This window comes from Labeo rohita, chromosome 14 (genome assembly GCF_022985175.1).
Source record: "Labeo rohita strain BAU-BD-2019 chromosome 14, IGBB_LRoh.1.0, whole genome shotgun sequence".
In the NCBI taxonomy this organism is placed as follows: Eukaryota; Metazoa; Chordata; class Actinopteri; order Cypriniformes; family Cyprinidae; genus Labeo; species Labeo rohita.
In genome coordinates, this window is record NC_066882.1 from 30122265 (window position 1) to 30137553 (window position 15289).

A 15289-nucleotide genomic window follows, 5' to 3' on the forward strand; every position below is an offset into this window, starting at 1 on the left:
AGGGACAGCTTTCAACAAAGATGCATATAATTTCTGAGTACAAATAATATTAGTTGTGTTTATGTTAGCCTATGCTGTTCTGTTAAGATGTTGTTGAAACGAAAAAAAAAAAAAGAGAAAACAAGTCCACGCTGGGGAAACCAAGAAATATTCATATAAGCGCCACCCAGTGGAAAAAATATTTCAAGAACCGAATAGATTGTAACACCGGAAGTTGTTTTTCTCACTCAGATGACAAATTCCGGTTGGGGAAATTTGAACGCTGTTGCACAGTCGCGCAGTCAGCTGATGATTTAAAGTTTTGCTTGTTTGACTGAAGGTGCGATATATTAAATTCAGTTTTAGCAGGTAAGTTGAACAAACAAAACATTCTGGTTAAAAATAACTGTACGTTTATTAGTAAGTGTGTACGTTTGTCACGTGTTCGCTTGTGTAGTTCGACGGGAACGAGTAGATATTGCAGACACGAAAAAGGCCGTTTGGGTTGGATATTTATTTTATTATTAAGTGGTAGAAGGGTCTGAGTTTATAATTTGATGATAGGCATGGGTTATATATAAAGAACTTATATGTAACGTTATATTATATTACTTCTATACTCCTTGTTTATATCATAAGTGATGGACATTTAGTCATTAACGTTACCTTTTAAAAACGGCAGGTTTATCTCGAAGTAGTACAGTCAGATGCATAATTTCGCTTCAACCCTAATTAAACACACCTGAACAATCTAATCAAGGTGTAATCTTTGTAATCTTCCAGGCTAGTGTGTTTTGGCAGGTTGGTGCTAAACTCTGCAGGACAGGATTGGAGTATTTAGATATTAAATGTTCACAAATGTTATCATGTATTATATTTTTAGCTTAATCATATATTAATTATGCATTGTCTGATTTTGCATATATTTTCAGCTTTGGCAACACTGTATAACTTACAGTTGTGCAGTTAATGCCAATTAAATTAAACGGTGTGTTTAAGTATATATAGCTGCCTTCAATTGCAATAGTTTAGTTTATTTTATTCAAATGTATTTACATTTTTGATGTAATCAGTCTTTATTAATGTGACAACAGGAGAGTGAAGTGCTCAAGTGCTGATCGGTAGTGTTCCGTGTGGCGATGGATCCCGGCACTGTATCTCTGTTTCAGAGAGTCTCTGAAAAGCTGGGCTGGGACAGAGATGGAGGTCTTGATAAAGCTGAAGAGAAGGTGGTGTAATTATAATGAACATAAGCATCATTTACATAAACTCATCCCAAGATATCTCATTAGAGCCTGTCCTTCAAATATCTCTTGCTCTTATTTCAGTTGAGGAAGAGCTTGAAGAAGAACAGATGTCCAGCGCTGGGTAGTTATGACTCAAGCCCTTTCTCAAGCACAGATCCAGCACACAGACTGCTGCTTTCTGACACTGACAGCTCAGGGAAGGAGAATCAGTCTCGTGAAAAACATGTGCTGTTGACTTCAGATGATGAGGACTTTGATAAATGTAAGTTTGGGTTGAGGAACATTTTGTGCTTGGATGTGTTCTTACATTATTTATGAATTTTGTTTGATTTTAATTTTTTATTCTTTTTTCTTCTTCTTCTTCTTTTTTCCTCACTAGTTCTTGCTGCAAAGGCTACACCAAAATCTACATTTAAACAGTCTGCATCAGCTGCACTGAAACCAAGGTGAGAATTTTATAAATTAGAAAAATATTTTTAATTTATAGTTATGGTGCCAAACACATGTTCATGAGCTGATGTAAATCTCATGATCATGTCCTCGAGCTGAAGTAACAGTTTTGGTTAAGTTTTGCATCTTTAATTTTGTTCTATAAAGCAATGGGTACTGCAGGGCCCTATGATATTCATGGAAAATGTGGCCAGAAATGCAGTTATGAAAATGGAATGTCATTGAATTTGTCAAAGATTTTATTTTTTTATTTTTAATTAATCAAAAGTAGGTCATTACCCTTCAATCAAATCACGATATGGACTAGTATCTGTAAAATATTAAGCTGCAAAAAGACTATTTGAATATAAATCCTATTTGGTTTAACTTAAACTTTGTGCCAGAATTGTATTACTCTTAATTAGTAGAATGTACGTAATACTACCACTACTACTGCTGTTGAAAAATTAATGAAACTTTATTTTTTTTTAATGAATAATCATACAATTTTTGTGGCCATAGACCACAAAACCAGTCATAATTTTTTGAAGTGGAGATTTATACATCACCTAAATGCTAAATAGATAAGCTTTTCATCGATGTATGGTTTGTTAAGATAGGACAATATTGGGCCGAGATACAACTATTTGAAAATCTGAAATCTAAGGGTGCAAAAAAAATCTAAATATTGAGAAAATCACCTTTAAAGTTGTCAAAATGAAGTTTTTTTGCAATGTATATTACTAATAAAAAGAAAAAAGTTTTTATATATTTATGATAGGTATGCTACTTACGACAGGTTTTGTGGTCCAGGGTTACGTTTCAGCCAGCAAAAAATTAAATGCACAATACAGGATTTCATAAGACAGTTGTAAAAATAAGTTGTTTTTATGCATTCAGATAATTAGACATGCTAAAACATAAGGTGAGAGGAAAAAAAAAATATTGGGTCCCAAACATGTAACTTTTGTTAAACTTTTAAGTTAATGTTAAATTGTATACGTTCAATGATTTTAATTAATTAGACATTCTTTTTGATTAATAACATTCACTTTAACCATTAAAAAGGAGTCCAGAAAAATTTAAACTGCGAAAAAAAACAAAAAGATAAAACAGATTTCATAGGGCCCTAAGGCTAATATATGGTGATATATATATATATATATATATATATATATATATATATATATATATATATATATATATATATGAAAAACATGACAGAACTAAATAACCTTTATTTTTTTCCCCCTAGAGAACCAATTCCAGTTCTGTCTTCAGAAAGCGATGATGAATTTGAAACATGTAAGTTCTTTATCAACTGCTTTCAAATTAGATAACTGATTGTGAGAGCTGTGACAGTTTATACATTTGTATTTTTTTCTAGTTTTAAATCGAGTGAAAACCCCAAAAGCGCAAGTCCGGTCGCAGTCTGTCAGTAGCAGTGATGACAGGTCAGTGTAGCATTATTTGCCAAAAACAAGTTCTTCAGTATATTGTCATTCATCAGTTTTTATATTTCATCCCTCAGTTTGAAACGCTTCGTAGTTGACAGCATGTCATCTGATGACGATTTTGTCACTGAGAGGAAACCTTCCATTAATAAAGGTATGGTTGTCTTTGAGTGTTTCACTGCACTTATTGCTCTGATCAATCAAGTAGCGTGTCTTTTTTTTTTGGTGGAAATGGTGTATCCAGGAAGTTATGTTGTTTCTGCACAGTGAAAGCCAAGACTGCTAGAACTCCTAAATCAGTTCAGAAGACAGAGAAACGGCCTCCATCTCTCTGCGATTCTCCTGTCTTTCTGAGCGACAGTGATGATGACAGAAACGTTGTTGTCAAGAGCACCTGGAAGACCAGACACAGCCGTCCACTATCTGAGGACCATCATGCCACAAGTAAAGGCAAGGATACTGCAAAACCTTATGTTGCTCCACCTGCAATCACTGTGACGAAACAAACCGGTCGAGAGGACACATGCAGCTCTGAGGAGGAGTTCCAGTCTTTATTGGACCGAGTCAGACAAAATCAGAATCTAGGAGGCAGAACATGTGCAAGCCCAAAGCCACCTACAGGTACAGCTCACATGGTTTCAGTCTTTTTTGGGGGGCTAGTTTTGGCAAAATTGACTACCATGTTTAAGTGCTATAATTGGGTCCCCGGTACATATACCAACATAGACAGGGCTCTAGACGAACTGGTTGCACTGGTGTGTCTAAGTTTTTTTTCGGACATAGCATTTATTCGCCATTTACAATTATTTTAATTCTTATTTTTGCATGATAATATGATGAATGGATGGTTCATTTTTAACAGCAGATTCAGCTGATCTGCACATCCCTGCACACCTATATAAGCTTATAGTCACTCGTGCTTTTAAGCCAAATCCACGCTAAAAAGAGTAACGTTAACTGACATCTGGACGTGACTCTCCGCAATCTCTGATGAAATCAGTTGGGTGTTTGCACGCCTAGGACAAAAGTTTACAGGGGTTCACCCAGTTTAAGAAATTTCTGATCATAAAAATTTAATTATCTACATTTTTAATGTATTGTTTTCATTATAATGTGCGGATTCAAATTAGTAATCAATAATAATTCTTATTTTAATACTCGGCGTGCCTCCCTTGACATGCTCTCGCGTATGAACAGGCAGCAAATCTGGTGTTGGTGCGTACGGAGCGGGCACGGGCGCATCAGGTACAATCATCAAACATATTTCAAAGGAAGCCGGCGCCGCGGTCCTTACCGTCTTTACTGGGTGATTTGAGCAAATATTAGCATTTATTCACATACAATTTAATTAGAAATGGTGGCCTGTCATGATTTTGGCTAATGCAGGACACTACTGAATGATGCGCTTCAGAGTGGATTTAGAAGTGGGCGTACGCAAAGTCGACTGATAAAGAAATGGGTATACGCAGGTTCTGCACTACATCACTGCATATTACCCTACTCAATAGCATTAACACAGGCGTAACTCCTTTCAAACTTTATCTGTAATGTTTCTGTCACAACTTTTCGTACAGGTGAACAGAGACACACACACACACACACACACACACACACAAACAAAATTGTTTGCCTGATGAAAAATTAAAACGGGTTCACATTTTAGAAAATGTAGCTAATTGCGTCATTGATTTACCTCATCCACCTGCGACCCACCCGCAAATAATCAGAATGCATTTTTTTATTACCCGACCCACCCGACCCGTGGATTATCCGCAGCGCGCACGGATATAACCGCCATCCGCGCATCACTAATTGCCGGCCATGGTCTTCCTACACCCCCTTCACTATCTCTGATTGGTTAAGACCACGATATGGGCCTAATGTGTGCCTGTTGGACAACAGTCGTGGAGAATTTTTTAAATTTTATTTTTTTTTTATTTTTTTGCCCTTGAACGGCTCGTCGCACCGGTGCGACCTCAGATTTCTTTAGTCGCACCATTGAGAAATTAGGTCGCACTCTAGAGCCCTGATAGAAAATGTGAGGAAGAACAAGAAGTTCTAACACCATGGCGAAAGTTCGAGCAAAGCATGCTAACCGTTCTTTCTTTCTTTTTTTAAGGGGCATAATAGGTCTCCTTTAAATATTCAGGTTTTACAAGCTAATTTTAAGAGCAAGTTTCGTTTGGTATGTGCTGTATGAACAAACACAGTTAACAACTTGATGTTTATGTCATTGACGCACATAAGAATGCATATACTTTGTTATTAATCACTAATAAAGTAGCTGTCAATTTATCGTGTTACTAAGAAAATGGGGTAAAAATTTTTATTCAGGTGCTGAAAGCAACAAGGAAAAATGCCACACTGATTAAAAAGAAAATTAGATCCTTATAAATGCAGTTGTCTTGGTGACATGTTTATGAGGTTGTCAAATTGTGAGAATGAGTTGTAATAATCTCAGAAGTATCAATTGATAATGCTGTGTGATTTTTAGGTTATAGTTGTCATGGAGCTAAATTGTCTAAATAATTTCCAGCTATAACTGCAAAAGAAAATGCCTAATTATTTGTTAGTTTTTTTTTTTCCTATTTTGCATCAAAGTTTTTGATGCATATACAGGTATATCTAAAAAATTAGAATATCGTGAAAAAGTTCAATTTGTTTTGTAGCTTATTTCAAAAACTGAAACTTTCATATATTCTAGATTCATTACATGTAAAGTAAAACATCTCAAAAGTTTTTTGTTTGTTTGTTTTAATTTTGATGATTAGAGCTTGCAGCTCATGAAAGTCAAAAATCCAGTATCTCAAAATATTAAAATATTGACGTTTGAGTTCCATTAAATGTCCATCCCTACAGTATAAATTCTGGATATCTCTTGTTCTAATAATGGGAAAGACTGTTGACTTGGCAATAGTCCAGAAGACAATCATTGACACCCTCCACAAAGACGTTAAGTCACAGAAGGTTATTACTGAAAGGGGTGGCTGTTTACAGAGTGCTGTTTTAAAAGAATATTAAATGCAAAGTTGATTGGAAGGAAGAAATTGGGTAGGAAAAGGTGCACAGGCAGCAGGGATGACCGCAAGCTTGAGAATACTGTCAAGCCAATTCAAACACTTGGGAGAGCTTCACAAGGAGTGGACTGAAGCTGAAGTCAGTGCATGGAGAAGTCACCATGCTCAAATGTCTTCAGGAAAAGGGCTACCAAGCCACTTCTGAAACCGAAACAATGTCAAGAGCATCTTACCTGGGCTAAGAAGAAAATGAACTGGACTGTTGCTCAGTGGTCCAAAGTCCTCTTTTCAGATAAAAGTAAATTTTGCATTTCATGTTGAAATCATGATCCCAGAATCTGTAGGAAGACTGGAGAGAAACAGAATCCAAGCTACTTGAAGTCCAGTGTGTAGTTTCTGAAGTCAGTGATGATTTGGGGTGTCGTGACGTCTGCTGGTGTTGTTTTATCAAGTCCAAAGTCAGTGCAGCCATCTACCGGGAGATTTTGGGACACTTTAAGCTTTTTATCTGCTGACAAGCTTAATAGAGATGCTGATTTCCTTTTCCAGCAGGACTTTAGCACCTGCCCAAGTGGCTTCCAAGTGGTTTGCTGACCATGATATTACTGTGCTTGATTGGCCAGCCAACATGCCTGACCTGAACCCCATACTAATCTATGGGATATTTTCAAGAGAAAGATGAGAAACAGTTGCTCCAACCATATACAGATGAGCTGAAGGTTTAATAGTGCCTCAGCAGTGCCACAGGCTGACCGCTTCCATGCCACACTTTACTGATGTTGTCATTTGTGCTAAAAGCAAGTAATTTGCTGTAATTTGTGCTGCCGATCAAGTATTGAATGCATAAATGAACATACTTTAAAGAACTTGAACTTTCCTGTTTTGCAAATCCGTTTTTTGATTGATCTTAGGAAATATTCTAATATTTTGAGATAACTGGATTTTTGACTTGCATAAGCTCTAGTCATCAAAATTAAAACAAATTTTTAAAAATGTTTTGCTTTACATGTAATGAATCAAGAATATATGAACATTTCAGTTTTTGAAATGAGTTACAAACAAAAAATGAACTTTTTCACAATATAATTTTGTTTTTTTAAGATGCACCTGTATTTGATATTTTTATTTGATTGAAAATATCTTCTAAAATATTGTTCACACATCTGAACTACAAAAAGAACTGCTTATTTTCCATTCACATTCTCTGTCTATGTAGAATCCAAACCAAGACCTCCCTGTTTGTCAACACCATCTGCTGTGGGTAAGAAAGCTACTAACCAAGCTCCGGTTAAACGATCAACAACAACCCACACCCCAGTGCAGCAGACGCCCAGCAGCAGACCAGTGAGCCATACTGAGCCCAGAGCGCCGCCCAATAGCAGGTACTGCTAACTCTCTGAATCACCCCAGAGCTGCCTCTCTGAAAACCATACACATTCTGTCAGCAGTGGATTTTGACATTCATGTCCTGTTGTTCATTTTGTCAGGGTGGTGGTGTGTAAAACTCCTGGCTGCTTCCTGCAATCTCTATCTGTACCTGGATCATCGTACTGCACCAGCTTCAAACAGAACAAAGAGGAACTCACCAACAAACTCTACCAGCTCTACAACACCAGTGTGTTTGACAGTAAGGTAAGTGAAGTCTGCAGTTCCATTTGTAATAATCATTTGCTCGTTTTGCTAATAAATTAATCATTCCATGTTTAATGTAAGTGAGTTTGTCCTACTGTTTTGTTGTTGTCCTTTCAATCAATTGATGCCGAATTGATGCTAATTTGAAAGTAAAATGTGCATGGGCATTTAAAAGCGAAGAAAAGAGTGGAAAGAGGGAAAACTATAACGAACAACCCATAACCTCTCCCCCTGGTGATCCTGGTATTACCGGTGTTGTCATGTCGATTAACCAGTGGGAAAATGTCCTCGCCGTCACATCCCTACTGCTCGCCCTGAGGGACAAGCAGTTTATTATATATATGAAAATTAATATTTTTAGTGGCTTCTCCTATGTTTCATAGTGGTATTTAGTGCAAGTTTATCAGGAAGTGGCGATTTTGTTCTCCTTGTCTCGTTGGATGGAAATGGTGTTTTATGTGCACAATTTATTTGAAATAAAAAACATCTCAGAAGACAAGTGATACCTGTGGCTCCTGACAATATATAGAGGTCTTATGAAGCAAAATGATCTGTTTGTACAAGAAACAACATTATTTACAACATTATTACTTGTAATTTAGAGCCTCAAGCAACAGGTAAATATGATTATTTTCCTTTAACTGGTACTTTTGGACAGTTTCAATAAATTTTCAATTCACTCATTTGGTAACGTAATAATGCGATGACTTCCCGTATATGCAACTGTGCATTGTTCATAGATATGCTGGTGTTCTGGTTAATTTTGGCAAGTCAGTGATTCAAGCAAGTCTGACAATGAGTTTTGACTGAGTTATGTAGATCATGATCTGAACTGGATCAAACGAATGAATTGTTTGTGAACTCGAACATCACTCTGGAGGGGTTGCTTGAGACTCTGGATTACAGATAATGATGTTGTAAATAATGTTCAGTTTCTTGCACAGGCCAATCATTTAACTTCATAAGACCTTAATATATAGTCAGGAGCCATGGGTATTAATAAGTGCTCCTTGGTATCCTTTTTGAATTCTCAAAGGGACAGTAGCCACTGACTTGCAATTTGTTAATCACCAAGGACCAGTTTCAGCTTAAAATCATCATTATAGTTATACTCAAGAAAGAAAAAAAAAAGTAGCCTACATCTTGGAAGGCCTGAGGTGAGTAAATTAGCAGCAATTTTAATTTTTTAGTTCTGAATGAACGATCCCTTTAAGTTTTGAATTGCTGAGTGCAGGTGTAAAAGAGATGATGTTGATGTGTGCGTGCGAAGCGAACATCACTGCTTCACTGTCTAGTGGCACAGAAAAAAATAAGACCTTTGATGGGCACAGAGTCCAGAGTTTGCAGTGAACATTTTTGAAGGAAGTTTAAATTGAGGAGACCACAGGGTTCCCACGGGTCCTTGAAAGTTTGGGAATCTGAAAAAAAAAAAAAAAAAAAAAAAATAAGGCCCTGGAAAGTTTTTGAAAATGAACATACATAGATCCTTGAAAGGTCCTTGAAATACACAGGTCCTTGAAAGTGCTTGAATTTCTTTTGTGCAAGAAGTTTTCTGGAATTTTTTTTTTATATTATTCCCTCCAGTCCGCTAATGTGTTATTTTAATTACAACTGTTTATCTCAGTTTTTTCCTCAAAATTGTAAATTTATAACTCAGTTCTGTTAATAACAAGCAATTGTGAGTTATAAATCCTCAATTCTGTTCATCTCTTTTTTTATTTATTTTTTTAATTAATTAATTTATTTATTTATTATTTAATAACCAAGTTTTTCAGCTAGGATCTCATAAGACCACCTGGAGATTTGGTTTGATCCTCACACTGCACATAGTGATCCATTAAATATAACTAAAAAAAAAAAAAAAAGTGATATTGCACTTTTTGTTTTTGTTTTTGTTTTTTTAAATAAAAAAAAATATATATATAAATAAGTAATATTAGTATATTTAAAAAAAAAAAAACTGCTTTTGGCCATGTATGTGCACCCGTTTATAACTGTCACAGACTTTTTCACAGTTATAACGGTGAAAAAGTCACACTTGAAAAAAATCTGACTTTGAGTTTTTATCCCTAAATTCTCACTTTATAACTCGCAGTTGTTAAAAAAAAAAAAAAAAAAGTCAATTTCAACATGTAAGCTCGCAAATGCAAGATAGAATGTCACAATTACTTCTTATTCAGTAGCAGAAACAGACTTCCAGTTTTCAACAGAACCAACCCATTACATAGACAACTACATCCTTTCATCATGGTCACTCACTAGATAGATGACTTGGTGAAGATTATGAAAATATGTTATATCTGTTTTGACAACTTTGTTTAAAACTGATTACAGGCAAAGCTGGTGTTCTGATATATTTGGGCATTATCAGTGCCACCATCATACATGTTTCATCTTCCCTTTCCCCTCACATCATTAATTTCAATATAAATTCCAACCCCTCAGCTTCCCGTTGACATGTCTGTCACATGGAACAAGAAGATGCGCAAGACAGCAGGATATTGCGTCTCAGGCCAGGAGCGTGGCACTGGGAAACGATATGCTCGTATTGAGCTGTCTGTCAAAGTTTGTGACTCTGCAGGTACTTTTCATTACGGTTTTGAAATTCTCAACCGCTCTCGACACTTAGAAATAAACACGTGCGTTTCCAATTACAGATCGGTTACGAGATACGCTAGTCCATGAAATGTGTCATGCTGCCACATGGCTAATAAACAATGTGCGTGATGGGCACGGGCCGTTCTGGAGGCTTTATGCCCGTAAAGCGATGCTGGCACATCCTGAGCTACCGATGGTTACCCGCTGCCACAGTTATGACATCAACTACAAGTACCAGTATCAGTGTAACCGCTGTAAGAACACGTAAGTGCAGAACTGTCCTGCTTGCAGCAGTGTCACATTAAACAGTGTTTGGTAAATTTTTACAGGCAAAATCAAGTAATTTCAATACAGTGTAGATTTCCCCTGCCTGGTTTGAAAGTGACCTGTTTTGCCTGCAAAAATTCAGTCATGCGACTGCACTTTTGTACACAAATGAAAATTCTGTCCCTAATAGTGAGTGTTTATATCCCTCACAGGATCGGCCGCCACTCTAAGTCCCTGGACACCACAAAGTTTGTGTGTGCCTTGTGCACTGGACAGCTGGTTTTGTTGACACCCGCAAAGCAGCGAGCACCCACGCCCTTCGCCACTTTCGTGAAGGAAAACTACAGCTCAGCGAGACAGGAACTGGCAGGCCAGAGTCATGCTGAGGTCATGCGCAAACTCAGCGCTGACTTCGCCAGCAAAACACGTCTCAGTCAAAGCTGACCTCTGATCAGACACACGAGTCACAAATACCTTAAACCAAGACTGCTGCATCAGTTTGAATTCTGTTCATATGCAGTGTCAACTTACTGGGAATGAAATGGATGTTGTGGGCATTTTGGGCTTCATCAGGCTCTTTTTATTTGGTCTTATACTGTGAAATGGTTTTATTTGTGGTTAAAGGCCAGAAAAGCCTTATGATGTATGAGCCGCATTCATATGTTCATTTACTTCGTTACGGGTTTGTTGCTGAGTCTAAAGATCTACCTCTTGCTATCAAAGGGATTGCCTGTCCTTTTTTTTGTATTTGTATTTGTGTCACGTTGTTTGGTTATATTATCTTGTATATGTTTTATTTGTTTAGATGTTTTTTACTTCAGAATAAACAAAGGCGTTATTACATTCATTTGTTTTTATTTTTATGGAATCTAACACACTACAGAACATTTATTATTAGAAATGTTACGTTTATTATAGCAGATGCTTTTATCGGAAGCAACTTATAACTGGGGGATACATAAAGCGATTTGTCTTAAAGAGGCAAATAGACACAGGAAGTGCTTGTAATACCAAATTTCGCACAAGCTAGACAGGGAAAGATTAAAAAGAAAACAAAGGGTTTTTTTTATGATGAAGTCAGTTCCGAAAGAGATGAGTTTTCAGCTGTCACTTGAAATTCGTCAGGAAAGCAGCGTTCTGAATATGGGTTGGAAGATCATTCCACCAGCCAGAAGCGGTGAATGATAATGTTGCAAACGTTTGTGCTGCTTAATATTTTAGTGGAAACAGAATCAGGTTTTATTTATTTATTTATCTTTGTAGTGAATCAAAAGTTCAAAAGAACAGTATTTCCTGAAAAATCACAGTCTTTACTGTGGCTGTTAAAACATAAACCTATCAAACTTATTTTTCCTGTAAGAGCAGACACGGCCATTTTTAAATTTTATAGGTCTCATCGAAGCTTGTTTTGCTGCTTGATGTTTCAAATTGGTGTGTCTTACCGTATTTTAAAGTATTATCTTATTTATGAACACTGGTTTGTATTGCAGACAGTTCAACACATAGGCTTACTTCCACATTGAACAATAAGGTGGATATCAGTTTATTAAACCAGTTTTGCTTAATAGTGTTATTTTCTAACATTTGAACAGTAGTTAATTTTGGACACGTATAGCAATAATGCTTGACACTAACAATATGATACTAACAAAATATAATGGCAAAACTGAAGTTGGTTCATTTTTTCTGTTATGATCTCCCCCTAATGATATATTTTAAATGTGAAGACCACCACATGTTGTTCAGTTTCACACTTACATCTATCAAAATGTTTTATTTCACCCTGCTTAGAAGGTGTAGGAGAATTCTTTGCATTATGTATGTTAAAGGGAAACCAAGAGAGGCAATAAAACACCAATCATCTCAGTAACGGCTGCTTAATACAATTTATTTTATTTAATACTTAAATAGTATCTCAAATATACTTAAATACAAAACATCTGAAACTAATTTGTAATGGTGCATGAAGAGGAAAAAATACAACCACAGGATCACAGTATGTATTTACTAACACTGCAGAAATCTCCTTCAAAGAAGCTGAGGCACAGAGAAGGGCTGAAGTACAGACGTCCCTGAAAGCGCAGTGAGCACACTGATGCTAAAGTCAACAGAAGAGATTGTAAACCTTAATATATTAATCATTCAACAGGGCTCTCAAATATTTAGTCATATTCTATTCATAAACACCTAAACATACCATAAGGCAGAAACTTAAAGGTAAACTATTTATAAGCAAGTTGGAAAGAGGGAAAAAAAAGCATTTTACATGAAAAACATTTGGTATATTTTAGGCCCGTTTCAGTTTTTCATACTGTGATATTGTCAAGACAGTTAAGCACATTTCCCTCCAAATTCCCATTTCAAGCAAAGCATTGGATATAACTGTTATACATTCACATTATTGTAATAGTCTTTTTTACTAATACAATCTTTTACGTTTTCATAAATTAATGGCAGTGTTTTTATGTTTGCGAGACACATTTGGGGGTCCATGAAAATTTACTCATGAAAATAATGTCACAATCTAAAAATAACCTTAATTTTTTTTATGCAAAATGCATTTTATTTATTTATTTTGAAGTATGGCCCCATAACATTTGTTTCTATGTGAGATTTACCTATGTTATGACAGATTCACTAAATGTTTCAGTGCAAAGAACTTACCATATATGACTTGCTCACAACAATCTGTGTTATATGCTATCTTTACTGATAAGATTTGAGAAGTGTAAACAATTGACATTTTCCTATTTGGCAAATCCACATGGATCTGAAATGACCACTGTGGTTGACAGGCATCAAGGTTTTGGAATGGTGCTGTGCACAAAACGGCAAAATCATAAAAAATAAAAAATAAAAAAAAAATTGAAAATGTCTACATTGAAATTAATATTTCTCATACTCCTGTGCTTCTGATAATATTCAGTACAAACTTGTTTTCTTCATAATGCGAAGAAATTCCTGCTGGTTAACTTCTCCATCACCATCTCTGTCTGCTTCATCGATCATTTCCTAAAGACAGCCATAAAATAAAATGAAAAAAAAAAAAAAAACATACAAATGTTTTAATGTTAAAGAGAAATCCATCATCTATCACACACAGGTTTTTACTCTTGTACCTGCAGCTCCTCGTCTGTGAGGTTTTCTCCGAGTTCTTTGGCCACTCTCTTTAGGTTTCGGAAAGATATTTTTCCAGTCTCATCATCGTCAAACAGCCGAAAAGCTTTAAGAATTTCTTCCTTGGAGTCCTTTTCAGCCTTAACATTTCCAAACAAGAATAAGAAATAAAGAGTTTTTTCCTACCCTGGCTGAAATAACTAGAATTTTTATTTTAAAAAATATATCTTGGCATTCATCCTTACCATTTTTTGAGTCATCACTGTCAGAAAATCACTGAAAGAGATCTTTCCAGTAGCATCCTTATCAACCTCTGCAATCATTTTCTTGATTTCCTCCTTTTTAGGCTCAAACCCCAGCGCTCTCATTGCCACCTGGAGCAGAATTCTTCATTATATAAAAGCTATACAGCTATATATATATATATATATATATATATACAGATACTTTAGACAAAAGTCTAATGCACTAGTGAAATGATTCAGGTTTGGATTCATTTCAGTAAGTCATACATTTTCCTTCTTTCATTTTTTTTTTTTTTTTTTTTTTTTTTCGAAGTTTAAAAGACATTTATCATAAAGATTTTTATTGAATGTTTGAACTCCTCTGTATACAGATATAATACATGGCTGGCAGTGGCATGCAATCTGCACTCATGTATTAATGGCTTTATATCTTACCTTCAACTCCTTCACCTCAATATAACCAGAACCATCAGTGTCAAAGAGCTCAAAGGCCTCTCGGATCTCCTGCCTTTGCTCCTCTGTCAGTTCAGGCTTTGGATTGGCTTTTTTACGAGGGGCTACTGCCCCCAATGAGGGTCTTTTGGGACTAGTGGCCTGTGTTACATAGAATAGAATAGAGCCTTTATTTAAACAGGATCAGTCCTGTGCAGTGTACATTACATTTCAAATTATGAATACAAAACAAGACATAACAAAAAATTAGGCGGTGCACATAATATATATTTTAAGCTGGAATAATGTTAGGCGGAAGAAATAAGGGGACAACAATATTATCTGCTTTTAAATAACACTAGGATTTAATTAGCCTGGGTTGCAAATTCACTCCTAAATGCCTTGGTGACAGTTTTCTCTCTATTTTCCCCCAGGATAAGAAGGAAAGACCGGTAGCAATAACACTTACGGTTACGTATGTAACACAAACCTGAAGAATGAATTTTAAATTTAATGACAATTAAACGGACGCTAAAAGAGCATAAATAGACATATAAAGCACAGATCGCGACATAGTTGCATTCGTCGTGACTCACCATCTTAATCAGGAGAAGCCCAGCAAGTGGAGAATAATATAAACCATACTATGGAGAAGGCATTGCTTTTGAATATTAATTACGTTCCGTGACGTTCGGTCAGTAGACCAAACTGATTGGCTGAAAGGAAGACGTCGGCAGAAACCTTACGTTTCAGACGCTCCAAGTCTATTACGCGTCAAGTCTATTTGCCATAGTAAGATTCGTAATTTTGCGCAAAAGTCTCCATTTAAAAAATGTCAAATCTTAGATGTTTGCTAAGGTCCTTTATATATA

The 15289-nt window shown here is 36.0% G+C and overlaps 2 protein-coding genes across 3 annotated transcripts; one reads left to right on the plus strand and one right to left on the minus strand.

Moving 5' to 3' along the window:
- Nucleotides 1-207: 207 nt before the first annotated feature.
- Nucleotides 208-11452, plus strand: gcna (germ cell nuclear acidic peptidase). Its single transcript, XM_051127457.1, has 13 exons — nucleotides 208-348; nucleotides 1074-1208; nucleotides 1308-1488; nucleotides 1606-1672; nucleotides 2911-2960; nucleotides 3043-3109; nucleotides 3187-3263; nucleotides 3377-3730; nucleotides 7343-7508; nucleotides 7614-7758; nucleotides 10204-10339; nucleotides 10416-10620; nucleotides 10836-11452. The coding sequence occupies exons 2-13, from the start codon at nucleotides 1119-1121 to the stop codon at nucleotides 11065-11067; spliced, it is 1770 nt and encodes a 589-aa protein (XP_050983414.1). The 5' UTR covers nucleotides 208-348; nucleotides 1074-1118; the 3' UTR covers nucleotides 11068-11452.
- A 1529-nt stretch (nucleotides 11453-12981) lies between these two features.
- Nucleotides 12982-15074, minus strand: cetn2 (centrin, EF-hand protein, 2). Of its 2 annotated transcripts, none has more exons than XM_051127469.1 (5): nucleotides 15014-15074; nucleotides 14421-14579; nucleotides 13986-14114; nucleotides 13743-13880; nucleotides 12982-13635 (listed from the first exon to the last, which is right to left on the minus strand). In XM_051127469.1, exons 1-5 carry the CDS (start codon nucleotides 15014-15016, stop codon nucleotides 13546-13548), a joined length of 519 nt encoding a protein of 172 aa, XP_050983426.1. In that variant the 5' UTR covers nucleotides 15017-15074; the 3' UTR covers nucleotides 12982-13545. The 2 variants fall into 2 exon arrangements, with proteins under 2 accessions (XP_050983426.1, XP_050983427.1); XM_051127470.1 differs by lacking the exon at nucleotides 15014-15074 and adding an exon at nucleotides 14887-15004.
- Between the last annotated feature and the right edge of the window lie 215 nt (nucleotides 15075-15289).

Excerpts from the sequence above, each read along its gene's own strand:
- gcna (XM_051127457.1), top strand. The coding sequence starts at position 1,119 with ATGGATCCCGGCACTGTATCTCTGTTTCAGAGAGTCTCTGAAAAGCTG. Across the intron at positions 7,759-10,203 it reads CCAGTGTGTTTGACAGTAAG|CTTCCCGTTGACATGTCTGT; the intron begins GTAAGTGAAGTC and ends CCAACCCCTCAG. Across the intron at positions 10,621-10,835 it reads TGTAACCGCTGTAAGAACAC|GATCGGCCGCCACTCTAAGT; the intron begins GTAAGTGCAGAA and ends TATCCCTCACAG.
- cetn2 (XM_051127469.1), bottom strand. Across the intron at positions 13,881-13,985 it reads CAGTGATGACTCAAAAAATG|GCTGAAAAGGACTCCAAGGA; the intron begins GTAAGGATGAAT and ends GGAAATGTTAAG. Across the intron at positions 13,636-13,742 it reads TCACAGACGAGGAGCTGCAG|GAAATGATCGATGAAGCAGA; the intron begins GTACAAGAGTAA and ends GGCTGTCTTTAG.